The sequence below is a fragment of the Ictidomys tridecemlineatus genome, chromosome 10 (genome assembly GCF_052094955.1).
Source record: "Ictidomys tridecemlineatus isolate mIctTri1 chromosome 10, mIctTri1.hap1, whole genome shotgun sequence".
NCBI classification, from domain to species: domain Eukaryota; kingdom Metazoa; phylum Chordata; class Mammalia; order Rodentia; family Sciuridae; genus Ictidomys; species Ictidomys tridecemlineatus.
The window spans coordinates 4378600-4405098 of NC_135486.1; the positions used below are offsets into that span (position 1 = coordinate 4378600).

General features: G+C 35.2%; 2 protein-coding genes across 6 annotated transcripts in view; one reads left to right on the top strand and one right to left on the bottom strand.

Annotated features, from left to right (window-relative positions):
- Positions 1–16171, top strand: part of Blzf1 (basic leucine zipper nuclear factor 1) — a 35193-nt gene extending 19022 nt beyond the window's left edge. For both annotated transcript variants that reach the window (XM_040277902.2, XM_005319835.5), the window contains one exon: positions 1–16171. In XM_040277902.2, coding sequence (XP_040133836.1) covers positions 1–139 — 139 coding nt within the window. In that variant the 3' untranslated portion in view covers positions 140–16171.
- Positions 10980–26499, bottom strand: Ccdc181 (coiled-coil domain containing 181). 4 transcript variants are annotated; one of them, XM_040278304.2, is made up of 6 exons: positions 26361–26499; positions 23934–24053; positions 21803–22747; positions 20286–20432; positions 12736–12887; positions 10980–11325 (listed from the first exon to the last, which is right to left on the bottom strand). In XM_040278304.2, exons 2-6 carry the CDS (start codon positions 24048–24050, stop codon positions 11163–11165), a joined length of 1524 nt encoding a protein of 507 aa, XP_040134238.1. In that variant the 5' UTR covers positions 24051–24053; positions 26361–26499; the 3' UTR covers positions 10980–11162. The 4 variants fall into 4 exon arrangements, with proteins under 4 accessions (XP_040134238.1, XP_021578353.1, XP_013211600.1 ...); XM_021722678.3 differs by having other exon boundaries at positions 12736–12890; XM_013356146.4 differs by lacking the exon at positions 26361–26499 and adding an exon at positions 25950–26085 and having other exon boundaries at positions 12736–12890.

The following is a 26499-nucleotide window of genomic DNA, read 5'->3' on the forward strand; positions in this document are numbered from 1 at the left end:
GTTCTACGCATTTTGGATCCAGTCACCTGTACAGAAAGCTCATCTGATAATCTATTTTCTCAGTCTTCACCAACCACATTACTTGCTACAAAGAAAAATATTGGACGATTTCATCCCTATACTAGATACGAAAATGTAACTTTCAATTGCTGCAATCACTGCCAGGGAGAACTTATTGTCCTTTAATATTCCATATGTTGGAGGGATGCTTTTTGTCCAAGAGTCATTTTTATTTGGGAGTTGGGTTCTTATAATACAAGGTAATGTCACTTCCTCTTTACATATCATATATCTACAAAGATATTTTATGTTCTGGACTTCAGATTATCCTTTCTTAATAAATATCTCAGGGTACGAAAGCAAACCGTGTAGGTATGTTTAGAGTACAGGGTAATATCCAGGCAAACACAATGTTTATGCTAAAAGACTCAAAAAGATTTTCTACCTGTCTTTGAGGCCCAAAATTATTATTCTTATATTATTCATCTTACATCATTCTTATATTATTCATTTTCTGTAAGAAAATGTTTCATTTGGGTGCACTACTGCAGACAAACTAAATCCATGAGTCAAACGTCACCCCATACCCATTCATCTGCTATTGCCTAAGCTGGTTTTGAACAACAGCAGAGTAGATACAGCAGGACTTGTAGACCCTTGACGGTTTGTTCTTTACAGAAAAAAATTTCTAACCCTTACATAAAAATAATACCTGGGAGACAGGGTGAAGAGGTTTCAATCATTTTTATGGTAATTTTGGAGGCTACAAAAGAGGCTTACAAAAATACTAAGGGTGAAGGGGCTAATGTGTGAGTGAGAGTGTGTATGTGTGTGCGTGTGTGTTTTCATTATACAGAATGGTGGGTTTCATTGTGGCATATTTGTGCACACACACACAAAAAAATTGATCTTCACACCCTAATACCTCCCTCAGCCTTATCCCCTTCCTCCACCCTACTGGTCTCATTTCATAGAGTCCCTTCTTTTCTCTGTTTCTCTGTTCCCTCACTTCCACATATGAGAGAAAACATACTGTACTTCTCTCTCCAGGTGACTTATTTTGCTCCAAATTATGGTTTCCAGTTCCATCCATTTTACTGCATGTGATAGATTTTGTCCTCTTTTATCACTGAATACATGTCTCTTATATGTTATGTACCACATTTTCTTTACCCATTCTCTGTTAATGTGCACTCAGGGCTATCATAATTTGACTATTATGAATTGTGCTGCAATAAACATAGGTATGCATGTGTCTTTAAAATATGCTGACTTTAATTCTTTTGGGTAAATACCAAGGAGTGGTATAGCTGGATCATATGATAAATTTATTTTTAGATTTTTGAGGAACCTAAATATTGACTTCCATAGTGGCTTTACTGATTTATGTTTCTACAGGTCACGTAAAAGAGTTCCTTTTTTCATGCATCTGCACCAACATTTATTGTTATTTGTATTCTTAAAGGTCCACATTCTAACTGGAGAAAAATGGAAACTCATCTGGTTTTGATTTGCATTTGCCTGATGACCAAAGATGTTGAACATTTTTTTCATATATTTGTTGGCCATTTGTACTTCTTTTGAGTAGTATCTATTCAGTTCATATGTCCTTTTATTTGTTGGGTTATTTGGTTTTTTGATGTTGAATTTTGGGACCTCTTTATATATTCTGGATATTTGTTCTTTGTTGGAAGGGTAGCTAATGAATATTTTCTCTCGTCTGTCAGTTGTCTCCTCATTCTGTTAAAATTATTTCATTTGCTGTGAAGAAGGTTTTAAATTAGAGGCCAGATCATCTATGCTTTCTCTTATTTCACATTACAGAGATCTAATTCAGGAAGTTTTTGCCTGTGCCTGTATGTAGGAGTATTTCCTCTACATTTTCTTCTAACAGTTGGAAAGTTTCTGGTCTTATAGTTAGGTCTTTGATCCATTTTGAGTTTACTTTTGTACAGAATGAGAGGAATTGAGTTTCATACTTCTCTAAAGGGATATACAGGGTTCCTTACACCACTTGTTAAAGAGGCTGTCTTTTCTCCAAGGTATGTTTTTTGGCACCATTATCAAGACTCAGATGAGTATATCTGTGTGGGTTTGTCTCTGTGTCTTCTAGTCTGTTCCACTGGTTTACATTGTCAGTTTTTTGCTAGTATGGTACTATTTTCATTGTTATGACTTTGTAGTATAACTTGAAATTGCAATGCCTTCTTATTGGCTTTAGGCTTGCTATAGATAGTCTTTATGATATTGAGGTAAATTACTTCTATTCCTAGTTTTTTTCTGGGTTTTTATTATGAAGGGTTGTTGAATTTCATTGAAGGCCTTTTCTGCATCTGTTGACATGATCATGTGATTCTATTCATGTGGTGTATTACATTTATTGATTTGTATATGTTGAACCCTCCTAGCATCCCTGGAATGCAGTGATCCTGATAATGGTGAATAATCTTCTTAATGTATAGTTTAATTCAGTTTGCTAATATTTTATTTAGGATTTTTGCATCTATGATCTATAGTTTTCTTTCCTTGAAATATCTTTATCCAGTTTGGGTATGAGGGTGATGTGAGCTTCATAGAATGAGTTTAAAAGTACATCTTCCCTTTCAGTTTCATGGAATGCTTTGAGGAGTACTGGCATTTGAAGACCTGGTGAATCCATCAGGTCCTGGTCTTTTCTTTAATGGGAAGCATTTTACTGCTTCAGTCTCATTGCTTGTAATTAGTCTGTTTAGGTTTCTGTCCTCTCTTAGGTCACACGAGTATAGAAATTTGTCCATTTCTTCTAGACTTTTTAATAGATAAATTTTAAAAATATACCCTAATGACCCTCTGGATTTCGGTTGCAAAATTTATTGTAATAGCCCTATTTTTGTTGTTAATTTTATTAATCTGGGTTTTCCGTCTGTCTTTTGATTTGTTTAGCTAGGGATTTATCAATATTATTTATTCAAAGGCCAACCCTTTGTTTCATTGACCCTATGTATTATTTTAGTTTCTAGTTCATTAATCTCAGTTCTAATCTTTATTACTTATTTCATTCCACTAGAGTTAGGGTGAATTTTGTTCTTGTTTGTATAAATAAGATGCATCATTAGGTTGTGTATTTGAGATCTTTTTTTAATGTAAACATTTATAGCTATAAACTTCTCTTAATACTTTTGCATTCCAGAGAATCTCATATGTTGTGTTTCCATCTTGGTTGGATTGTATGTATTTGTTAATTTCCCCCTTAATTTCTTCTATGACCCACTCATCATTCAAAAGTACATTGCTTAATCTCCATGTATTTGTGTAGTTTCTGTGGTTTTCCTTGTCATTTCAACCATTATGATCTAAAAAAATGCAAAATATCATTTCAGTTTATTTTGTTTCTATTGTTTTTTGTTTATATTTGCTAAGATTTGCTTTATAGCCTAATCTGTAATCAGTGTCTATTTGAATTTCTAAATGCCTCTTATACCTCTATATCCATGTCCTTCCCAAGATTGGGGAGTTTTTTTATTATCTTACTAAGTTTCCATGACATTAGTCTGTATCTTGTCTCCTTCCTCAAAGCCATCTATTCTTAAGTTTATTCTTTTAATGTTGCCCCAGAACTTTTGCATATTCTGCTTGTTGTTTATTTTTCTTTGTATGTTCCATTTCCTGCATCCTATCCTCCAACCCTAGTATTGATCTGGTCTGCTTGTAAGACTTAACTGATTTATTCATTTAACGAGAGTTTTTCATTTCCAAGATTTCTGGTTTGTTGGTTTGTTTATTTTCCTCGGAATATCTCTCTTTATTGAAATGTTCTTTCATATCCTGCATTTACTCCCATAGTGCATTCTTTATATTTTCTTTTAATGTACTGATCATTTTAGTAATCAACTGAATTCCTTGATATTCCCTACACTTCATTATCCCTGGATTTAGTTGTTGGGGAGTTTTGAACTTTTAGAGGCTTCTTACTGCCTTGTTTTTTCATGTTATCTTTATCTGTGTTCCTATGTTGAATGTGCTCTCCTGTAGGGATGGCTGTCTTTACCATTGTTATATGAAAGTTTCTAATGAGCTGCTTTCTCTTTATGATGTGCCTCAGGCAGGCCTTACTCTCAGCCTTAAAACTCCCACTCAATGTGGTCAAAGTGCTATGTTCGATCCCCAGTTCCACTTTGAGAGAAGAGAGTAGCCATGAGTAACAATTGACCTTGACAACAAATATATATAATACACAGTAAACACTAAATGCTATATATTAGGAAAATAAAAAATATTTAGAGCCGAATTAACAAGTACTTCCACAAAACATGTTCTCATTGTTTTATGCAAGGGATTCTACATTCTAAGTGGACACAATTTGACATGTAAAAGAAATATAACCATCGGTGCTTTTTGGCAAAGGCAACACACAACAAATATCCAACTTGATTTTTATAGTATATGGTGAAGGTAGACTCTTTCTAGAACATTGTATAAACTCAAAAAATGCAATCCTAATATATATATGATAAAGTACCCTTTTATTGCCTTTTAAGTGTATACACACACACACATACATATAAGTTGCAGAAGAGCCTGTCAGAGAAATCTTTAAAAGATAAATCTGGTTAAAATATATGTTAATGTCAATTTAATTATTTCTGTGTCAATCATCTGAGTTATAGTTTCAAGTGGCAGTAATTTCCCTACCTCTTTATTGTGACTATTCCAACCCCCCACACACATACTTCCTGAGTAATGTATGTTAGTTCATTTACTATTCTAGCTTTTACTATTTATAATTGATTCTTTGCCTTTTTGGGTTTTGTTGTTTTGTGCTACCATAAATTGAACTCAGAAGTGTTTCACCACTTAGCTGCATCCCCAACCCTTTTTTGTTTTTGAGCCAGGGTCTCACTGAGTTGCAGAGGCCAGCCTTGAACTTGGGATCCTTCTGCCTTAGCCTCTTGAGTAGCTGGGATTACAGGTATGCACCACCAGATCCGACTTCTTTTCCTTTTCCTTTAGGTTTACTTAATATACAGTTTTTGGAAGAAATCCTAGGGTAGAATCTTCATGATATTGGATTTGGCAGTGATTTTTCTTGGCTATGATGCCAGAAACACTGGCAACTAAAGAAAAATAAATAAATTGAACTTCATCAAAATTTAAAACTTTTGTGCATCTACAACTTGATAACTAAAAAACCAATAACCCACAAAAAAAATAGCTAGTTCTCTAAAAAAGATACAAATTGTCAGTAAATATATCAAAAGATTCTCAATGTCCCTAACCATTAAGGAATTACAAATCACTACCACTTCATATCCATCAGGATGGCTATGAACAAAAAAGAAAGATACCAAGTGCTAGTGAAGATGTGCTTTGACAGTAGGAACGTAAAATGATGCAACAGCTCCTGAAGACAGTATGGAAATTCCTCAAAAAATTAAACATAATTACCATAAGGCCTAAAATTCCACTTCTAGACAAATACACAAAAGACAAATGAACCTTTAAAACATGCTAGGTAAAATAGACACAAAAGGACAAATACTATGATTCTATCTACATGAGCTCCCTAGAAAAATTTACAGAGACAGAAAGTAGAATAGAGGTTTTCAGGGACTATGGGAGTGCTGAATGGGCTTAACGGGCACAAAAAAAATTTGGCTTAATGGGCACAAAAGTTTCAGTTTGGGATGATGGAAAGGTTCTGAGATGGACAACATTTGCACAACAGTGTCAATGTACTTAATGCCACTGAATTATACATTTAAAAATGGTTAAAATGGTAAGCTTTATGTATATTTACCACAAGAAAAAATTTAAAAACACTTTATGTTTATCTGTGTTAAAATAGTGGGACACTAATGCAGCTATTAGTTTAAGAGTGTCAATAGGAATAATACAGTGATAGTAAATAAGCTGAATGTTAAAAAGAAAAATCTCAATAACCTAACATCACATCTTAAGGAACTAGAAAAAGACAAACAGCCCAAAGCTAGCAGAAGGAAGGAAATTAACATTTGAGACATAGCAGAGACTAGAAAAATAAAAAAGAAATCGAAAGTTTATTCTTTGAAAAGATGCCCCAAATTAACAAGTTTATAGGGGCTGGGGTTGTGGCTCAGCGGTAGAGCACTCGCCTCTCTCATGTGAGACCCTGGGTTCAATCCTTAGCACCACATAAAAATAAATAAACAAAATAAAAATATTGTGCCCATGTACAACTAAAAATTTTTTTTAAATTAACAAGTTTATAGTCAGATTGACCAAGATAATAAATAAAATTAGAAATGAAAGTAGGGACATTATTCCCAACCTTAATTTTAAAAAGGAATAACTGTACATCAGTTAGGATAAACTGGACAAAATGGGAAGATTCCTATGACAACAAATTACCAGGACTGATTCAAGAATTGAAAATATGAAAATACTGTAACAAATGAAGAGATTAAATCATAATCAAAAAGTTCTCAATACCAAGAGTAAATCCTAATTTGATCTATGGATTTGGGGCGATATAAAGTGTTAGTATAGGTTCATCAATTCTGATGTACGCCATGCTGGTGTGGGAAATCGGTAATGTGGGAGCCACACTGGTGTAGGAAGTTAATCAGGGAGAAGTCTGGGGGAGGGGTGCCAGAAGTATATGAGAACTCTGCCTTGTGTTCAATTTTGCTATGAACTGCTCTAAAAACTTAAGTCTGTTTAAAAAAAAAAACAACAAAATCACCCAATAGGTGTCTAGGACTTGAGAGTTTCGCTGGTAAATTCTACCAACCATTTAAAGAATAATTAAAACCATTTCTTATCAAGAAAAAATAGAAAAGGAACAAACAGGTAATAATGCTTCCTAATCCATTCTATGAAACCAGTATTCCCCTAATAACAAAGCCAAAGACAAGAAGGAAAGAATATTACACAACATTATTGCTTACATATGAAAAAAAAATCTTCCACAAAATACTAGCAAACCAAATGCAATACAATATTAGTTATACACCATGAACAAGTGCGATTTATTTCAAGAATTCTGTGGTAGTTCAATATGAGAAGATGAATGCAGTATTATCACAGTAAAAGAACAAAGGAGAAAAACAGGATCATCTCACTTATCACAGAAAGCGCTATGACAAAACCCAATACTCTCAAGATTAAAGAGATTCAGAAAAATAGGAAAAATGAATTTTATAAAGGGCACTTAGAGAAAACTCTCAGCTATCCTTCTACTCAATTGTTAAAGAACAAAAGCTTTCCACTTATGATCAGAAACAAGATAGGAATGCCCACTCTCACCACTGCTTGTCAATATTAAAATGAAACTTTGAGCTAGGATAATTAGAAATATATCTATAAATATAATCAAATATCCATCAATGTATGAACTTCTTTTTCAACAATCCTATACCACTCACCCTCATGATTTACCCTTATTCATTATGCAGTGTTTATGTCACTGTAGACTTTTAATTGAGAGGTGTGAATCCTCCAACTTCAGGTGAGTCAAACTTTTGGCCTATTCCCTGACCTCCAGGGAGAAGAGAGTACCTAAATGTTGAGTTGATCACCAAGGGCCAGTGATTTAATCAACCATGCTTTCATCAGGAAGCTTCCTTCCATAAACATCCAAAAGGACAGGTTTGAAGAGTTCGCCAGATCACTGAGCATATGGAAGTGAGAGAGGTGGAGCACCCAGAAAGATCTTAAAGCTTTGCTCTCCTTCCTCTATACTTTGGCTTAAGCATTTCTTTCATCTGTTATTACTGACTATAGCCTCTTAAAAAGAGATAAAACATTAAGTGTTCCCCTGTCATTACAGCAAATAACTGTGGAAACTGACCTGGAGACCTACTGCTTGGCATCTAAAGTAGGGGTTCATGAGACTGCACTCTTGATTCACGGGTCTGCATTATATCCAGGTAGTGTGAGAATGAACTGAATTATGGGACACCCAATTGGTGCATGCAGAGAACTGGAATATATGGGTTTATCTGTCTTTTTTTCTGTACAGTTGGTCTATGTGTCTGTTTTTATACCAGTACCATGCAGTTTTTGTTAGGCTAGCTCTGAGGTATAATATGGAGTCAGTTATTGTGGTGTCTCAACCATTGCTCTTTTGGCTTAGAGCATTGGTGTTTTTATGGATTTTTTTTTTCTTCCAAATGAAATTTAGGACTATTTTTATAGTTCTGTGCAGACTGTCATTGTTTTTTTTTTTCATTTGTATATTTGTTTTGCTTTCTTCTTTTTTTTTTTTTAAGTACCAGGGATGTTTAACCACTGAGACACAGGCCCAGTCAACATATTTATTTTGTATTTCGAGACAGGGTTTCAACAAGTTGCTGAAGCGGGCTTTGAACTTGCAATCCTCCTGCCTTGGCCTCCTAAGCATCACCACACCAGCTGTCATTGTTATTTTGATGGGGATTGCATTGAATCTGTATACTCCTTTTGGTAGTATGACCATTTTAATAATGTTAATTCTGCCTGTTCATGAACATGGAAGGTTATTTTCTGAAGACTTCTTCAATTTCTTTTTTCATGTTCTATGATTTTCAAGAAGACAAGTTTCCCCTCCTTGGTTAGATTTATTCCTGGGTATTTTATGTATTTATTTTGTGAATGGAATTGTTTTCCTGATTTCTTAGCAGATTTATTGTTGGTATATAAGAAAGCTATTGATTTTTGTATGTTGATTTTGTTACCTTCTACTTCACCAAATTTGCTTATTAGCTCTATCAGTCTTTTGGTAGAGTTCTTTGGATCATCTAGGTGTAAGATCATACCTGCAATGATACTTTCATTTCTTCTTTTCCTATTTTTATTCCTTATATTTTCTTCTTTTGCCTAATTGCTCTGGCTAGAATTTCTAGCATTATATTAAACAGGAGTGGTGAGAGTGGATATCCTCGACTTGTTCCATATTTTAAAGGAAATGCTTTGTTTTCCCCATTTACTGTGAGGCTGGCTTTGGATTTTTCAGATAATGTTGAGGTAGGTTTTCTATCCCTAGTTTCTTCAGTGTTTTTATCATGAATGGGTGCTGAATTTTGTCATAGGCCTTCTCTGAATTCATTAAAATGAATAAGTGATTGTTGTCCTTATTTCTATTTATTTATCATCAAGGATATTGTTTTCTTTCCTTGTTGTGTCCTTATCTAGTTTTGGTATGAGTGTGATAAGGCCTCATAGAATGAACTTGGAAATATTTGTCCCTTTCATAGACTAATGTTAGGAATATTGGCATTAGTTCTTCTTAAAGGTGTGGTAGAATTCAGGTGAGAATCCATCTGGTCCTGGGATTTTCTTTTTTCAAAGTCTTTTTATTACTGCTTCTATCTCATTGCTAGTTATTGGTCTGTTTAGGTTTTCTGTCCTCTTAATTCAGTTTTGGCATATCATATTTGTCTAGGAAAATATCCATCTCTTCTTGGGTTTCCAATCTATTAGAGTGTAAATTTTCAATAGTCCCCAATGATCCATTGGATTTCTGAGATATCTAGTGATTTCTCCTTTTTCATCTCTAATTTTATTAATTTGGGCCTTTTTTTTTCTTTTGGCTAGTTTGACTAAGTGCTCTTATCAATCTTATTTATCTTCAAAGAACCAACTCTTGTGTTTCATTGATCCTTCGTACTATTTTTTTTATTCCCAATATCATTGATTCCAGCTCTGCCATTTATTTCCTTCCTTCTGCTAGTTTTGGGATTGGTTGTTCTTCATGGGCCTTGAACTCTCTTCTCTACCCTTCTTTCTTCTTCTCTCTCTCTCTCTCTCTCTCACACACACACACACACACTCACATACACACACACACAAGAAAAGAAAATGATTCTTCATAAAAATGACAAAATTGTCTCCACTACAGTAGTCCAAATAGTTGACAAGAATGGATGGTCTTGGTTATACCCAGCTGTCTGTCTGTCTGTTTCTTTTATTTATTTATTTATTTTAGTTATACATGGGCACAATATCTTGTTTATTTATTTTTATGTGGTGCTAAGGATTGAACCCAGTGTCTCACACGTGAGAGGCGAGTGCTCTACCGCTGAGCCACAACCCCAGCCCCATCTGTTTCTTCTTGATCTGTGTCTACAGCAAGAACAGTGACAGGGGATTGTTAACCCCTTCCTCATTTTGTGCTGCTTTCTGAGCTGCCAGTTGTAGTGGCCTAACTGAAGCTAGATGAAATATTTCTCAGCGTCCTTTCTCACCAGTATGAAATAAGATGGAGTAGAATGTATCGGTGCACTCCCAGGGTAGAGTTGCTGGACTGAAGGGTATGAAGCAATCCCGATTTGTCTACAGGCTGTAAAGCGGGAATGGGTTGGCCAGCAACGCTATCAGAATCACACTCCTGTATACAAAAAATAAGCTACTCAGAAAGTCAAGAGTTATATCTTTCCTCTCATGTGGAAAATGGAGAGAAAAAAGCAAAAAAAAATAATTATCATGAAAACAGAAAAGAGACCAGCAGAACAGAAGACAGTTTTGGAGGAGGGAGGAAAGGAAGAATAGGAGAGGCTGAAGAGAATGAAATTGATCAAATTATGTTCATGTACAAATATGTCACAATGAATCCCACTATTATAATGCATAATTATAATACATTATGTCATTATAATGCACCAACAAAATATTTTTTAAAAAATAAGTTACTTGGGGCTGGGGATGTAGCTCAAGTGGTAGCGTGCTCGCCTGGCATGCATGCGGTGCGGCCCGGGTTCGATCCTCAGCACCACACACAAAACAAAAGATGTTGTGTCCGCTGAAAACTAAAAATAATAAATATTAAAATTCTCTCTCTCAAAAAAAATGTTTTTTAAAAAAAAAGAAGTTACTTCTCCTCTCTGAAATGTTCTGTTGCAAATTTGTGAACAATAGTAAGAATTAATGAAATATGTCCATTTCTTGTGTTCTTTCTAGGTAGAAGAAAGGTTAATCATTTAGATGTAGGAAAACATGAAGTTCATATGTTATTTGTTTCACAGACTAAGAGATGGCACAACACCTTTCAACACTGTAGAGAAGTTTATTTTGTTTTAATGTTACAAAAAACATATTTATTGTCAACATCACCAAAAGATAAATACCATTTCCATAATTTAGAGTATTACCAAACACAAGAGCCATAAAAAATAATATCCAAAATTTTTATGATAGCAGCTGCCAAATGAAGTATTTAATAGAAACCTTCAGCTGTAAGGATCTGTGAACCGAAAAGTTTTGGCATCTGGCATGTTATAAAAGTGGTTCTGTAGCTGTTTAGAACGTCTTGCTTCTAGTCGGAGCTGTCTAGTTCTCTCCTTCATAGTTTCTTGCTCTGCTATTTTTTCTATGCGTTTCCTTCTTAGCCATCTATAGAAAAAAGGCAAGATCATATTTGGTAATCATCCCCTTAATTCACTTTTCACATTATAAGGTTAGGAAAGTAATTATCAATTGAAATAATGTTACAACACAAACTATTAAGAGAAAAAATTCAGGCTTACACCTGAAATTCAAGAAGGCATAGTTAATTAATGAAGTCTGTCCTATAATGAAACTGCCAACAAGACTAGCTGTTAGTAATAAACAATGTTTTACAAGTGCTGTAAGTCCTACCCTTTTTAGGAATATTGCTTTCTAAGCAAAAAACTATTAGATCCCAAGGAACTTGTTCTTTGCACTTAGCTATATTCTAAAATGTTACTTATGTTAGAAATACTACTAGCTTGATTCAGAAACATTGCCTCACTTTTCTTGATAGGGAAATTATACAGCTCTTGCTGTTCAATGCATAAAATAAGTTCTTCCTTAGACTGGAAAAATAAGCCTAAGCATGAACACATCAAAACAGGTTAAGGCCTGTAATCCCAGAGACAGGAGGATCAAGAGTTCAAAGGCAGCCTCAACAACTTAGCAAGGCCCTAAGCAACTCAGTAAGATCCTGTCTCTAAATAAAGTACAAAATAGAGCTGGGGATATGACTCACTGTAAGAGAAGTTTATTTATTCCAGTGGTGGAATTACCCCCAAGTTCAATCTCCAGTACCCCCCACAAAAAACAAAAAAACAAGGAAGAGTCTGCATCCTAAATAATCTAGTCAATAAAATAAATCTAGTGCTTTGGTACTTAAAATCAAAACAATTACATACACATACAGCTGGTATATAAGTGTGTATGTGGCGTGTGAGCAAGCATATACATTTATACATACATATGGTTCTTTTCAGATACAAATATCTAAACAACTAAACTATTAGAATAAAATGGACTTAAGAAAAAAATCATAGTTTTCTATGAACCTGAATTGGATATGAGTTGAACAGGTTACCTCTAAGTCATTCATGTATCGCTTTGGAAAAAAAATTGTTAGGGTTGGATATTAGATAATATCATTAATAAAATAAGCAAACTGTACAACAGTACATTCACTGTGACTTAGTAATTTACAATTTCATGTAGAGAAAAATATAGAATTCTAAAACTAACAGTCATCATTTCTGTGTGAGGAATGTAAATAGCTTCTGTTTTCTCAATGCACATTTACTGTTTCTTTTATAATAAAAGATTATAAAAGAGAGAAAAAAGAAGAATGAAACTTCAAATAAGTGGATTCAATACTTACTAGTCCCCATTTTTCCCAAGGCTTGCTAGCAAAATTAAGAAGCTGGGTCTGTATTCTCAGAATTAATGAGGTAATGCAGTTTTACCCAGATAACTAGAAAGAAAGTAGGTTAGCCTGAAAAAAGAAAAAAAATAATAAAGCTGTGTCTTTGAACTTACTGTTTAAAAGCTCTTTCACGGCCTTCTGTTCCTTTAAGGAAGAATAAGCATTCCTCTTGTTTTCTTAGTTCTTCTGTCTTCCTTTCTTTCATCTGCTCTTCATGTTTTTTCTTAAGCCACAATCGAAAAGCTTCTTGTGGATCTCTGCTTTCCTGCTGATTATTAAACAGGGTTTAATTAATTTAGAGAAACCAAAACTACTTTCTGAGTCCCCATCTATGGGACCCTACAAGAATACATTGCCTGGTCATCCATTTTTCCCAAAAGTGTCAACCTCATTACCTGCATTCCAAGTATGCAGACCACATCACCCTTGAATTAGCAGTGCAGATTGCCCTTCTGAAGGAAATTCAACCCTGAACTCACTTGCCATCTGTTTTCTTTCAAAAGTCTTATTGAGAGGATTAGGGATATAGTTCATTGGTAGACAACTTACCTGGCATCTGTAAGCTCCTAAATTGTGTTGCAGAACAAAAAACAAAAGTTAAACCCACACACAAGGATTATAGATTAAAAGTTTTATTTTCAAAATTGATCCTTCTGTCAAAAAAATTTTGCACAGAGACATAAACATACAACAAAGAACTGAAGAAAGGCTGGGCATAGGCAGTGAATGGAATTAAGGTGTAAGGAGCTATTTTCAAAGGTGCTCAATAGAAAACTAGTTTATGCTATATGATCCAACACTGGTGCCATCTGCCCTTTTTTTTTTTTTTTGAACTCTCAAACTTTTTTGAAGTTTTAAAAATATCTGTCAGAATGTACTTAACTGGTAAGTCCATCTTTGAAACTATAATTACTATCATGGAGGACCAGCATCAGGATATTAGCTTCAGAGAATTTTCCAAAGTTGAAAAAGCTCTTATTTAGGGGGGAAAAAAGGGAGAGGAAAGGAACATATTTGGAACTCTCTACCCTTGGGGAAAGTATGACTTACGTGGATGTCTAGCTAAAAATATAAAAGGAAATGGTACACTCATTTAATGCTTGTCTCAAATAGGAGATGTGTGACAAAGAAGACCTTTTCCTCCATCTCACCTTTTCTCTTATTTGTAATCAACACTGGCAAGTATGTGCCCATCTAATTTGTAAGACTTATGTAATTCAGATCTTGGATGCACAAACTTTAGGGAGAGGACATCTGGATCTAAAGGGTGACTACTGAACACCTGGAAGGTTGGGAATAACTGGAGAGGAATCATGGATCAAGAGAGTCAAGGATTAAGGGATGGAGAGGAATGATGGGCACCCATGTTCTTTCATTTACTTGACAGATATTTATAAAATATTTACTACATGGCAGGCATATAAGTATGGAGTTTCATGAACAAAAACAAGATTCCCCCTCTTATACAGTCTGTGTCTGCTCTGTATACTACAGTAGCCACTTGTCACATGAGGCCATTTAAATTATATTTAAAGTTCATACCAAGTGTGGTAGAATACATCCATAGCCTTTTCATAGAAAAATTCTTTGCCAACTTGTCTATTAGTAGTGTTGATCCTTTTCTTTTGATATTTAGGAACTCTTTATACATTACATCAACTAGTTCTTTGAGAAATTAGCTGTATTTTTTCCCTTTTTTGCAATGCATAATTATTGATTTTATGATAGATTCATAAAGTAAGAAAAAAACCAGAATATTTTTTTTCAAAAATCATTTATAGCATAACATAAAACTTATAATCTAATCTTTGGGCAAATTTTGTTGGTGCTACTTTCAAAGTATATCCTAAATTCTGCTACCCTAATCTATGCCATTATTTTCTATTGACTAGTTTTGCTTTTAATAATTGGTTTCCCTTTTTGTACTTCGCCTTTCATACCTTACCCAATCTGTTTTCCACATAGCAGCCAGAATTATCCTTCTGAAATGTGGAATAGATTGTGTCATGGATGCTCAGAAATCACTAATGGCTTCTCATCTCAAAATAAAATCCAAAGCTCCTACCATGCCCTACAAGGTTGTACTTTACCGGACATAGGCTACTTCTCTTGACTCAATCTGCTCTTCAGCCACTTTGCTATAGCTTCACTTTGACTCTTTTGCTATTTATTGAACATACCAAACACAATCCCTTCTCAGATTCTTTGCTCTTACTGTTAACACTACTTGAAATATTTTTTTCCAGATACCCCAAAACTTCCTCCCTCTCTCTTTCTCTATAAATACACCATCCTTTCTCTTTACTTTCCCCTTTATCATGGCCTCCCTCTCCCTCTCCCCCCCCCCCTCTCTCTCTCTCACTTTTCTGGGGAATCTGATATATCTATCATCCAATCAATCATTGATTTTTTTTCTCTTCCTATAGAATAATATGGACCAAGAGAACTTTATAAAATGATGGGCATGTTCTGTATCTGTGTTGTCCAAATACAGTAGCCTCTAGCCACATGTGGCTGTTAAGCACTCAAATATAGTCAGTGTGACTAAGGTACTGAATTTTAGATTTTTCTGTTTTATAAATAGGGTCTTTCTGCAATGTTAACAAATGGGAATGATTAAGTAAATTGTGATCTATTCACATAATGGAAGATTTGAAAACTTCCATCTACATACACATCCGTGGATAGAATTTAGGTTTATATCCACATATCACATATGTTTATATATGAATGATAATACTCCTGAAAAGAAGCACAAAACATTGCTAATTCTGGTTACTACTGGAAAAGGGGAATTTATTAGCTGGGGAAGCTGGGAGAAAGAATTCTTGGTACATTTTAACTTTTGAATTACATTGTATTGTTTGTATTATCTATTTAAAAAGCACCAACTATTTTAAAAATGTTGCTTCTAAGGGATTTTCAAAAGTTTTCATTTAAAATAATGGGAATGATAACCTCAGATTAAACAAAAAAGGGGTATAAAATGGCACAAAAATCCCAAGCCCCTCACCTTCCTGAAAGGAAATCTGAATCTCCTTTTCATTACATTAAAATTTACACTTTAAAAAAAATCTTTAAAATTATTGATGGACTTTCACTTTATTATTTTTTTATATGTGGTGCTGAGAATCAAACCCAGAGCCTCACACATGCTAGGCAACAGCTCCAGCACTGAGCCACAACCCCAGCCCTAATATTTACACTTTTAAAATGTAAAGCAAATTAAATCACAACTAAAAAAAGTCTTATCATCAATATTATATATAAGGTAATAGCAAATAACTTTCTATATTGCGGGAACTAGAAGATAAATATATTAGAAATATGAAAGCAAAGAATTATAAAGATTAAATATGAATAATAAAAATAATTACTAATGGATAAACTGATTAAGAAATAAAAGCAAAAGACCATAGAATCTGAAATTTCTACATCCAGCCATGAATGGAGTAACATCAGATTCCTTTCCACCTTAATCATCTGTAAAACCAGACAAAATATATGCAGCAGTTGTGATTATTGACAGAAATAAAAATACATGCTACAGCCTCATGTTCATCTGACTTGTTTACTCTCCTGACCACATTATAGGAAGAGAGAAATGGCATAGAGCAGTTAATGGTCTCATGGGCTCATGAAACAGAGATGGGAACTTGGGGCTTTTAGAACAGTTGAATTTCTAGGTCAGGGCATCAGGAAAAAAGGAGTCATGAAGAGGAGAGCTCAAAAAGACTATTATGGGGGTTTCTTCTTGGTTCGAGTGATGAAGATACTAGAAGTAATGGTGGAGTAGGTGCTCATAGAGAGTATATAGGTATATATACCCCACACATACAATGTATATATTACTGATCAAAGGAAACAAATTTCATTGCAGGAAAGATATTTTTAGCTATTCCTCCAAAAAATATTTTTAGCTACTTTTCCTAAAATGGCACCCAGGATCTTTCTTTCATCTGATATAGAAAAGGTCATTCTACATACAATATGCTGGAAATACATTCTGGAAATTATGACTCATATTATACATAATGCCCCTCAGCAGTAATAAACAAAATGCACTTATCACAATGTTTTAATAAGCCAAATTAATCAACTACCAAAGCTTCAGCAGGGAGGAAGTTCACTAAAATATTTCAGAAATCTCATTAAACTCAGTTTTTTAGATAGACATGCAAATGTATCAAAAAATTTTAAATATAGTAATTGCAAAGGAAAATATATAACCATGATGAATTCTTACATAAAATTATTTGAAATAAGTTGTTTGATATAGCCCATGTTTTCAGAAACTGATATTCAAGGTTATGATTTCTGTTAACAAAGAGTACAAAAAAGAATACTAAAGTATACATTGATTTTTACAAATACCTAACACAAATTCTACTAGGCTGAATATTATGAGGCCTGAAGGTCCATCCTGGAAACAGTCAGCAGTTCAGTCACAGCTGTATTTTCCTCAATTAGTGATTGGGAAACACAAGTGCCTCTCGTCTTCTACACTCTTAAACCATTACAGCAGTGTGCTGTGATTCTTCCCTACCCAATTCTTACTTCCTTCCCTCCCTCATAAACTTTGCTAGATTGTTCTCTGTAACCTATTCAATGATATGAAAACTTCCAAAATCCTCTTATCCTCCTGACCCACTGAGAGGGCTCTAGCCTTAAATCCCCTATCTTATGCAAAGCCTGATTTGCCCCAAGGAACAGCCTCTTCTCTCAAATAGAACCTACAAATTTTCTGCCATACTTCCAAAGTGCATTCCTCTACTCCCTAAATAAACTAATGTTCCTTTAATACCAATGTGTTTATTAAAGCTGGTAATGTAACCACCTCTAATCACTCCTGGATCAGAAGTCTTCTCCATCCCATTTCCAAGTTTATAAAAAATATTTTTTTAGTTGTTGGCAGACATTTATTTATTTATTTATTTATTTATTTATTTATTTATTTATTTATTTGGGCGCTGACGATCCAAACTCAGGGCCTCACACATGCCAGACAAGCACTTTACCACTGAGCCACAACCCTAGCCCCACCACAGATTTTATTGTCTTATAACTCTCCTCTGCTCTTGTCACCCATGCCTATAGCCACATTTTCATCCCCACAAACTATCCCATTTCTGAAATTACTAGTCTCTCCACTTGTATCTTCAGTCTCAACATCTCTCCTGATCACTACATAATCTTCTCTATTTAATCTACAATATATTCACTTGAATTTTTTGTAGGTACATCAAACTCAACAATTTAAAAACTAAAATGATAATTTCCCCAAATTAGTATCCCCTACCAAACTGCTTAGAAAAAAAATGTAGTGTATTAGTATAACTTCTCCCCCAAACACATTATTTAATCAATTACCAAGTTCCTTCAATTGATACATTAAAACATACCTCAAATGCCTTTCTTTCTCTACTGCTATAACCTTAACCCAGTTGCCATCATTTCTCACCAACACAAGTACACCTGTTTTTTTGTTGTTGTTGTTGTTGTTGAACCAACAACATATGAATGTTTATTTCATTCTTACTGAAGTTTTGAGGTACAAAGGTATAGTAAAGTGTTTTCTAGGAAAGCAAAATTAGGGCTAATTTTTCAAAGGCAATCTTTCTTGACTATTAAGTACTCAATACATCAAAGGGTGTTTAATAAATGGCTATATCAAGTGCATTTATAACATTCTTTTGAGAGATTATTATAAGCCATTCTCATAGGCCACAAAGAAATAAAAGAACTATGTACAGCCTGTGGGAAACAAGCAGGGACCTGAAGAGGGCCTTGGTGGGGGGTGCATTCCCAGGGGAGGATGTCCTGTACGGGGATGGAAACAATATGGTGAGACTCCACGAAAGAGCATAACAAATAAGTCTGTGGTAATATCCCTGGGTAATCGGGCCCACAACTCTGTGGAGCTATTTCCATAACTCTGTGGCCATGGGTCAAAGAAGGCCTCACATCCCTGTGGGTTCTGGGAGGTGGGTCCATCATGCCTGGAGGGGGTGTCCCGTGGCCCATAGGCGGGGAAGGACCCATCAGGACCCCTTCTACAGGTTGTTCCAAATCAACCTGTGTTACTGTCGAGCCACCTCTCCTCTCCAGCTCCTTCACTTGGTTCTCTCCTTACAATCATCTAGTCATGATGGACTATTAACTCAGTCTTTAGCCCCTCTCTCTCTCCTTCTGACATGACTAGCGTATGAAACTGAAAGTTCCAATCCCTAATCATGCCTTAGTTTTTCTCTCACCAGCCCCATCCAGGAACCAACAAGTTACCTCATTAGAACAAAAGATACTTCTATTACTCGGGATAATTTCTAGGGGATTAAGAGTTCCCTGTCAGGAACCAGAGTCAAAGACCAAATATCAGAATAAAAGACACACCTAGCACCCCTACTGCTCATGAAATTACAAGGGTTTTAGGAGCTCTGGGCCAAAAACCATATATTGGTAGACACCAATATATCTATAATTATTTTTATTTCACAAACATGCAAATCCATACTCAGATAGAAGTATGTATATTATTATTTGATGACCAAAAGATGGTATGGTAAACATTCACTCTCACATACTGTTGGGGGGGACTATAAATTGAATAACAATTTGAAGTTAATTTACATAGCTAACCAAAAATTTCACTCTGAACATTCAAAAGTTATCATTTCTACTGTTAAAAAACTCTCCTACAGATTACAGATATTTTCCAATAGAAAGTACATCTTTACTAGAGCACTATTAATGGCATAATATTGGAACCTACCTAAACATTGACAAATGGGGAATGGTTTAATAAATTTAAGAGTGGAATACCATGTATCTCTTTGAAAAAAAGAGATCTAAATGTAATGGCCTAGAAAGATATTCATGATGAAGTGAAAATAAACTGCATAATAAAATTTTGGTCAAGTAAATAAATAAATACAAATAACATATGGGTTTGCATCACATTGTCAAAAATAGTTATCACTATGAGATGAATCTGGAAGAGCTGAAAAATGAATTTTCAATTTTTACCTTTTATTTTTTTATTTTAAAGTAGTAAAGATATGGGTTTTTATTGTTTTAACTTTCTCTTGGATTTTTTGTTTAAAATTTTTACGATTTAAATATTTCAGTGTCTCTAACTTGCTAGTTTTTACATAATATTTCTATATGTCTACTTGTCTGAGTGAAAGAGAATTTATCTGTTTCAATAGAACAGCAAAGTTATACTATCTTTAAAAAATGAATCGGTAGTTTTCTGTTTTTCTGTGCTATGAACATTTCTGTTTGTTGGTTGGTTGTTTGCTTGAGATGCTAGGGATTGAACCCAGGCCTCACAAGCCACGCAAGTGCTCTACCACTGAGCTATACCCCTAGCCAATTTATTTTCATCTTGGAAAAGGTCTTGCTGAGTTGCGCAGATTGACCTCAAACTGGTGGTCCTTCTGCTCAGCCTCCCAAATAGCTGGGATTACTGGTATGTGCCACCGCACACAACTATGAAAGTTTGAAAAAATAGGAATAATTTGATTTTTTGTTTCTTAGAACCTAACTATAAAGTCATCTCATGCTCCATCTTTTGCAGACCTCTCACTATTCTTCCATGTCTTCCATGGGTCCTTAGTCTCACATTCAGACTCCCTTCTTGTAAACAAGATTGGTTTTCACTTACTCTACTGTTCATGTCTTCAATTTGCTTTGCTCGCTGAATTCTCCTCATTTCTAGAACTTGCTCTCTTTTCTTTTGCAACCATGCTTTAAATACCATGTCATTCTCTTTTTTCTTTTCTTTCTCTTCTTCTAGTTTCCGTTGTTCTTCCTAGTAGAAAGTATGTGAAAATATATTAATAAAAAATTAATAAAATTGTATGAGTTATCATAGTGGAGAGATATATATTTTGAGATCTAAACTCAGGATTCTCTGCCCCTGAAAGGATCCCTCTAAAAATTCCACCTTCTTAAAAAACAGGACCTCAAATTTTTTAGTGGGAAAAATGAAGAAATTTCACTTTAGATAAGTTAAGCTATAAAGCCTATAATTATATAATAGAGATACAATACAAAGATGATGTTTGGGAGTACTTTAGATCGCTCTTCTATACAATTTTCCATCAAATTGCAGTTATGCAAAAGGAAAAACCACACTCTAGAAGCAATATAAATGTCTTAATTTATATATTTTATATACAATTATGTGGGTATATGTTAATATGTTACAGTTTATAATGTTCTACATTATTGTTAAATGTATTACTTGTGATGAATAGTATTGTGATTATGAAAGGAAATGCCATAATCATTTAGAGAAGATACCAGTAAAAAAATAAGACATGACATGCTCTCTAGATCTTGCTTTTAAAATACTTTAACCAAGGAAAGAGGAGGAGATGAATTAAATATGCCAAAATCAAAATGATTTTTGAATCTGGGTGATGAAGATAAAGAGTTAATAGTGCATGTATAGGTGTTTAATGATTAAGAACAAAGTAAATTTTTATGTGAATTATTCAGTTGATGTTATAAAAAAGGAGTTATTTAAATTTGAAGGGAGATGCTGAAATCAGTTGTGTAGAGCTATAAAACAGCAACCAAGAGCAAAACAGCAGAGCACAGAGGAAACAGCTCCACAGGGAGTCAGGCCTAGGTAATAGTTCTGTAATTCACAGCACTGGCTTGGGCAAGGTGCTGAACTTCAGCCTCCTTAGGCTTGTCTATCAAATGGAGCTGCATCAACAAGTTCTTACATCCTCTCCAGTTCTAAAATTTTATCACTTAAACAAACTGAATTATTCAAATCCATGATTAAATTATCTTTAAATAATAGAATCCAATGCATTTTCCTTATGTTTTGTCAAAATAGCAAACTCTTCTAATTCAGATGATTCTACTGTGTTTTGTTTTTTTTTTTTTTTGAATTTTTGAATTTTTATTTTTTAGTTTTCGGCGGACACAACATCTTTATTTGTATGTGGTGCTGAGGATCAAACCCAGCGCTGCGCGCATGCCAGGCAAACGCGATACCGCTTGAACCACATCCCCAGCCCCTGTGTTTTATTCTTAACACTTAACAATTAAAAAATAAAGTAAGCAAAATCTCCAATACTTTGAACAATAATTTCAATTCTTGTTGCATTTATAAATCATAGAAATATACTCTATTTTCAATATAATTCCCACTTGTATTCTTACCTCTTTTTTTAGCCTTTCTCTCCTTTGTTCTAGCTGTCTTTGGAGTTCTTTCTGTCGAGGGGAAAGACAATATGTTGAGGTCACTGGAGATGTATTTGCAGACTGTGTCCGGTGATGAGATTTTCCGTTTCCTTTACTTCTGTCTGAGTTAGGAGCAAAGTTTTGACAAGTCCTAGGGTTGGGTGGTGGCTGAGGGACAAAAGCCAATGGCTCTCCTGTTGAGTGAGTGACAGCATGAATCTTTGCTGCAGGCTCTTCTTTCTTGACACTATTGATAGAGGAATTGGGAGATCTGAGTAACAACTGCTGGGGTTCATTGTCTGTACTACTAGCATTATTAATGGGGGGCAAAAAACCCTGACTCTCAATGTCTTGTAAATTCAGAAGTTCAAACTTCCCATCTCTCTCTACCAGTATCTTCCTATCTTTGTTCTCTTCACAGCTTCCATCAGTAAGTGATAGCAGCACACTTTCTGATCCTAACTCATTGGAAATATATAACTGTGAGAGTTTTCCACACATATTTTCATTTTCAAAATAATTTTTGTACATATCATTGTCTTCTAGTGGAGGAACTTCCAAATCAACTAACTTGTCCTTAAACTTAAGTTTTCTCTCCCTTTTATAGTTCACAGGTTCTTGATTCTGCAGAATCTTGTTAGCTTGTATAATTTTCTCCATTATGTATCTCCTTACTTCCTCATCCTCTTCCTCCTCCAGATCTTTCTGGCTTTCTAGTTTGGAATCCTGGAAAGAGTTTTCACTATCTGAATCTGATACAGGGTCCAATGGCTGAATACTTGGGACAGAAATGAAATCATTTCTTCTTGGTGAAACCTCATCCTTCAAGGATTTGTCAGGATCAGAAAGCGGTTTCATGAGTTCTACTTCTGTTTCACTCTCTTTTGATTCCTCATTAGCATTCTCTTCTTTCTTGCAAACCATCTAAAAAAAGGATATGAGGTTCTATTTTTTATAAAATTGTTCATTTATTATGTGGACAAATCAAAATAGATTTTTCTCTATTTGTGAATTTTATGATTAGGAATATGTAAGGGCTTCTTATTCATATTTCACTGACAATTCTATCACCCTGTGCTCTGGATCTCATACCATTCCAGTCATGAGAACTTGGTTCAACCTTACCACTCTGGGTATCTTTACCTCTACTGGTTCTGACTATTCTTCTGTTCAAATTCATAAAACTCCCTTTAAAAACCATCTTAGGAAAATCTTCACTTTTGATTTTGTTGCCTTTTGAAAATAGTATCTACCCTATTTGTCTTCTCCATCACTAAGAAAGCAAAATGGAACCAAGAAAAGTTTGTAATATCTGCTGTTTTTATTTTCTCATGTTCTTTTCCTTAATCCCCTTAAATCGGGGTTCTTCTCTAAATACTCTGATCTTTATCCTTCTAAAATCACCTATTCATATCCCAGTCTCAGCTCTTCTCCTCATTACTTCCCACTTATTCTCACATGAACACACACACAAATACTATATAAAATACACACACTATATATTTATAAAGAGAGAGAGAAAGAACCTACATGATCCAGGAACTGGTTTATTTTCCTGCTTCATCTCTGATAAATAGTATATGACCACATTTAATGAATCTCTTTTGCCAAGAAGTATCTAATGGCCAGTCTTTGACCCTTTACTTTTTTCTGTATTTTCCTTCTTCTAAACAGCTAATTCAGTCTTAAAGTTTCAAATGTTAGCTTAAATATTATATTTTAAGGGATTTCTTTTATTTTTCATTGGCATTAGAAGTATAACCCCACAACTTCACTCCTGAAAGTAGGAATTTGACATGCTAAGCAAATGGAAATTGTATGTTCAAAGCAATAAATCATGATTTTGTTATTTAATAATGTAAATTATAACTTTATAATTATTATTTTAAGTATTATTTAATCCCGTTACCTCGTTGTTCCATGCCTTAGAATGTAACATTTAAACTATGCCTCAATTTTCTCATCTCTATAACAGGAATAATTTTATTTGTCCGAGTATATCAAAAACTTTTTGTGAGGTTTGGATGAGCTAATATGTCAAAATCTTCAAGAATCACAAAGCACTTTGCTAATGTAATTATTATGAATATTGTTGGCAATTTATACATACCTCTATTACGTTGGTATCACTTTTTTCTTTTTCATTAATTAGCCATTCCAGGTCCTTTTCAAAGTCATCTTCATATTCTCCACTGTCTTTTGAATCAGTATCTTTATTTTCATTCATTTTCTGTTTGTTAAAGAATAAATGCTATAAGATTTTTAAAAGATAAGGTATATGTAAATCTACTTTAGAGGTATAATATGGTATGGAGATTAATACTGAAGGTAAGCTAATTAAGACATATAAACACCTAACATAGAATGTCAAAATAAACATATTTGCATATACCCTAATGAGGGACTTGAAATGGCAAAACATTTCTATATGTGAACATTCCTAACAACCTTACAATTTTTGAAACACTAATCTTAGAAGGAGGTTTAAAAAGGTAGATGAGACGACTGAGGATTAGAAAAGGATTTCCATATCCCCTGCCAATCATTAAAACACCATCCAGGTCACAGCAAATGATTTTTGTTTGTTTGACCCATTTACATTTGCTCATGTTCAAATAAAAATGAGTACATCAATTTCCATCCTTTTTTTTTTTTTTTTAGTTGTAGATGGACACAATACCTTTATTTTTTTTGTGGTGCTGAGGATCACACCCAGTGCCTCACATGTGCAAGGTAAGCTGATCCACCACTGAGCTACAGCCCCAGCCCTCAGAGCTTTCTAATAAGTATCAACTAATTCTTACTATTGGTGAAGTTGATTCATAGAAGTATAAAATGTATTCTATATAAAATACATTTTCATTAAAAACTTTCATACCTTGTACTATCAAGAAGACAGTAACAGTAAATAGGACGGACTGTCAGATAATATTAAATATAAAATTATTATTCAACTGTTCAACTAGAGAATTATTATTATTTCTAAAGTATTAGTTGTACTATAATTCCTTCCAGATATTTACTTCTTTTCAACTAAAAATACAAAATGGACTTTCTTAAAGAATTCAAAAGTAAGGCTTCCATAATTTGTAAATCAGATGTTCAGGGCAATAATATTTTGACCTGGAGAAACCAATCAATATTCAGAGTAAGTTTATTTAAGACTTCCTAGCTGCAAGACCAGCTAAATCCCTTAAGCTGTGTCTACCTACCTACTAATTTAAAAAGGGCACTATGAATGATGTAGAATAAAGTAAAACTCATAATCTGAAATTTTAAAAATAGTAGTGTTTTTCACAGTCACAGTGCCTTGGGATAATCAGCTCTTTTCCAGACGAGGTATCTAAAGTTTATTAAAATGTTTAAGTGACATTACTTTTAGGTCAAAACTTCTTTGGGACTCCTTAGTGCTTTCCCTCATTTTTATAATAAACCTAGTTCTGAACTCAAAAGCAGTTTCCTGAAAACTTGGGGAGTTGTGCTTTATTATTTACAAAGAATCCTGTCCATGTGAAAACTCAGGTTTAAACTAAAACAGAAATGGTATAATTAATAAAAATACAATGATTATAAGTCAAACATATTAGGTGTTATTAAATGCTACTATTGTAACTTAAAGGGGGAAAGCATACATAGGTGAAGTAACTGAGAAATAACTGTAGCTGTATGAAATCTGAAATGTAATCCTATTTCTGTAACTCCGGTTCCTCAAGTAAACAAAGGACACAAACCATAAACTCTTGTTGCCAAGTCCCTTATTATTTTTTTTAATGCACCACAGGATATTCGACCCCTAGGATTCTTTTAATCTCCATGCCCGATACTGTCCATATGGTACACAGTCAGCATGCCAAACAGAGACGCATCGCAGGCAACCCACTGCCTGACACTTGGTTCCTTGTGGATCTCGGCCACATTTAGATTTCAGCATTTATCAACAGTAGAATCTATGTAAGTGACTTAGCCTACATTCTCTTACAGAGAAATGTAGGAAGAGACTGAAATCAACCCTCCTCCTGAGTGTCGGTCAGCCCCCGCGCGGTGAGGAGCCTGAGCCTCGGAGTTGAGTGACAGTCGGGGACTGGGACAGTCAGAGCCGTCACGAATTCACCGACTGCGGTCTTACCTCGAAGCCTTCTAAGCACGCTTGTTGAAAAGCTAAGGACTGAGAGAACGTCAAAGCGGAAGCCTTTAATGCAGAATAAATAAGTGCGGGAGCACAATACAAACAGCCCTTGGGCAGGGGTCCCCAGCTCCCGCGCCGGGACGCCTCCGGCCCTCCGCGCTGCACGGCCGAGGGGCGGGTCTCCAGAGCGGCCCGGAGCCAGCATTGCGGGCGCCTGCCTCCCAGGGACGAAGCTGGCACTTCTCGCGGTCGGAACCTGGCCGTACAGCGGTGCGAAAAAGCTCCGGGGGTCCCCGAGGCCCCCGCAGACGCCGTCCCGCTGCACTGACGCCCGCCCGCCTGGCGTCTGCCCCGCCGCCGCGGACCCGTCCCGCACCGTGCCCCACTCCTCGCCCTCCAGCCCCCTCCTGCCTGTGTGAGGCGCAGCGGCTGGGGTCACAGAGGTGGCCGCGGGAGTTCTCGCCTCCTGCTTCTGAGCTCTGACAGCGAGGCGAAAGGGACTCCAGCACCCGCTTCCGCGGCGGCCAGGAGGGGATGCCATGGCAACGGC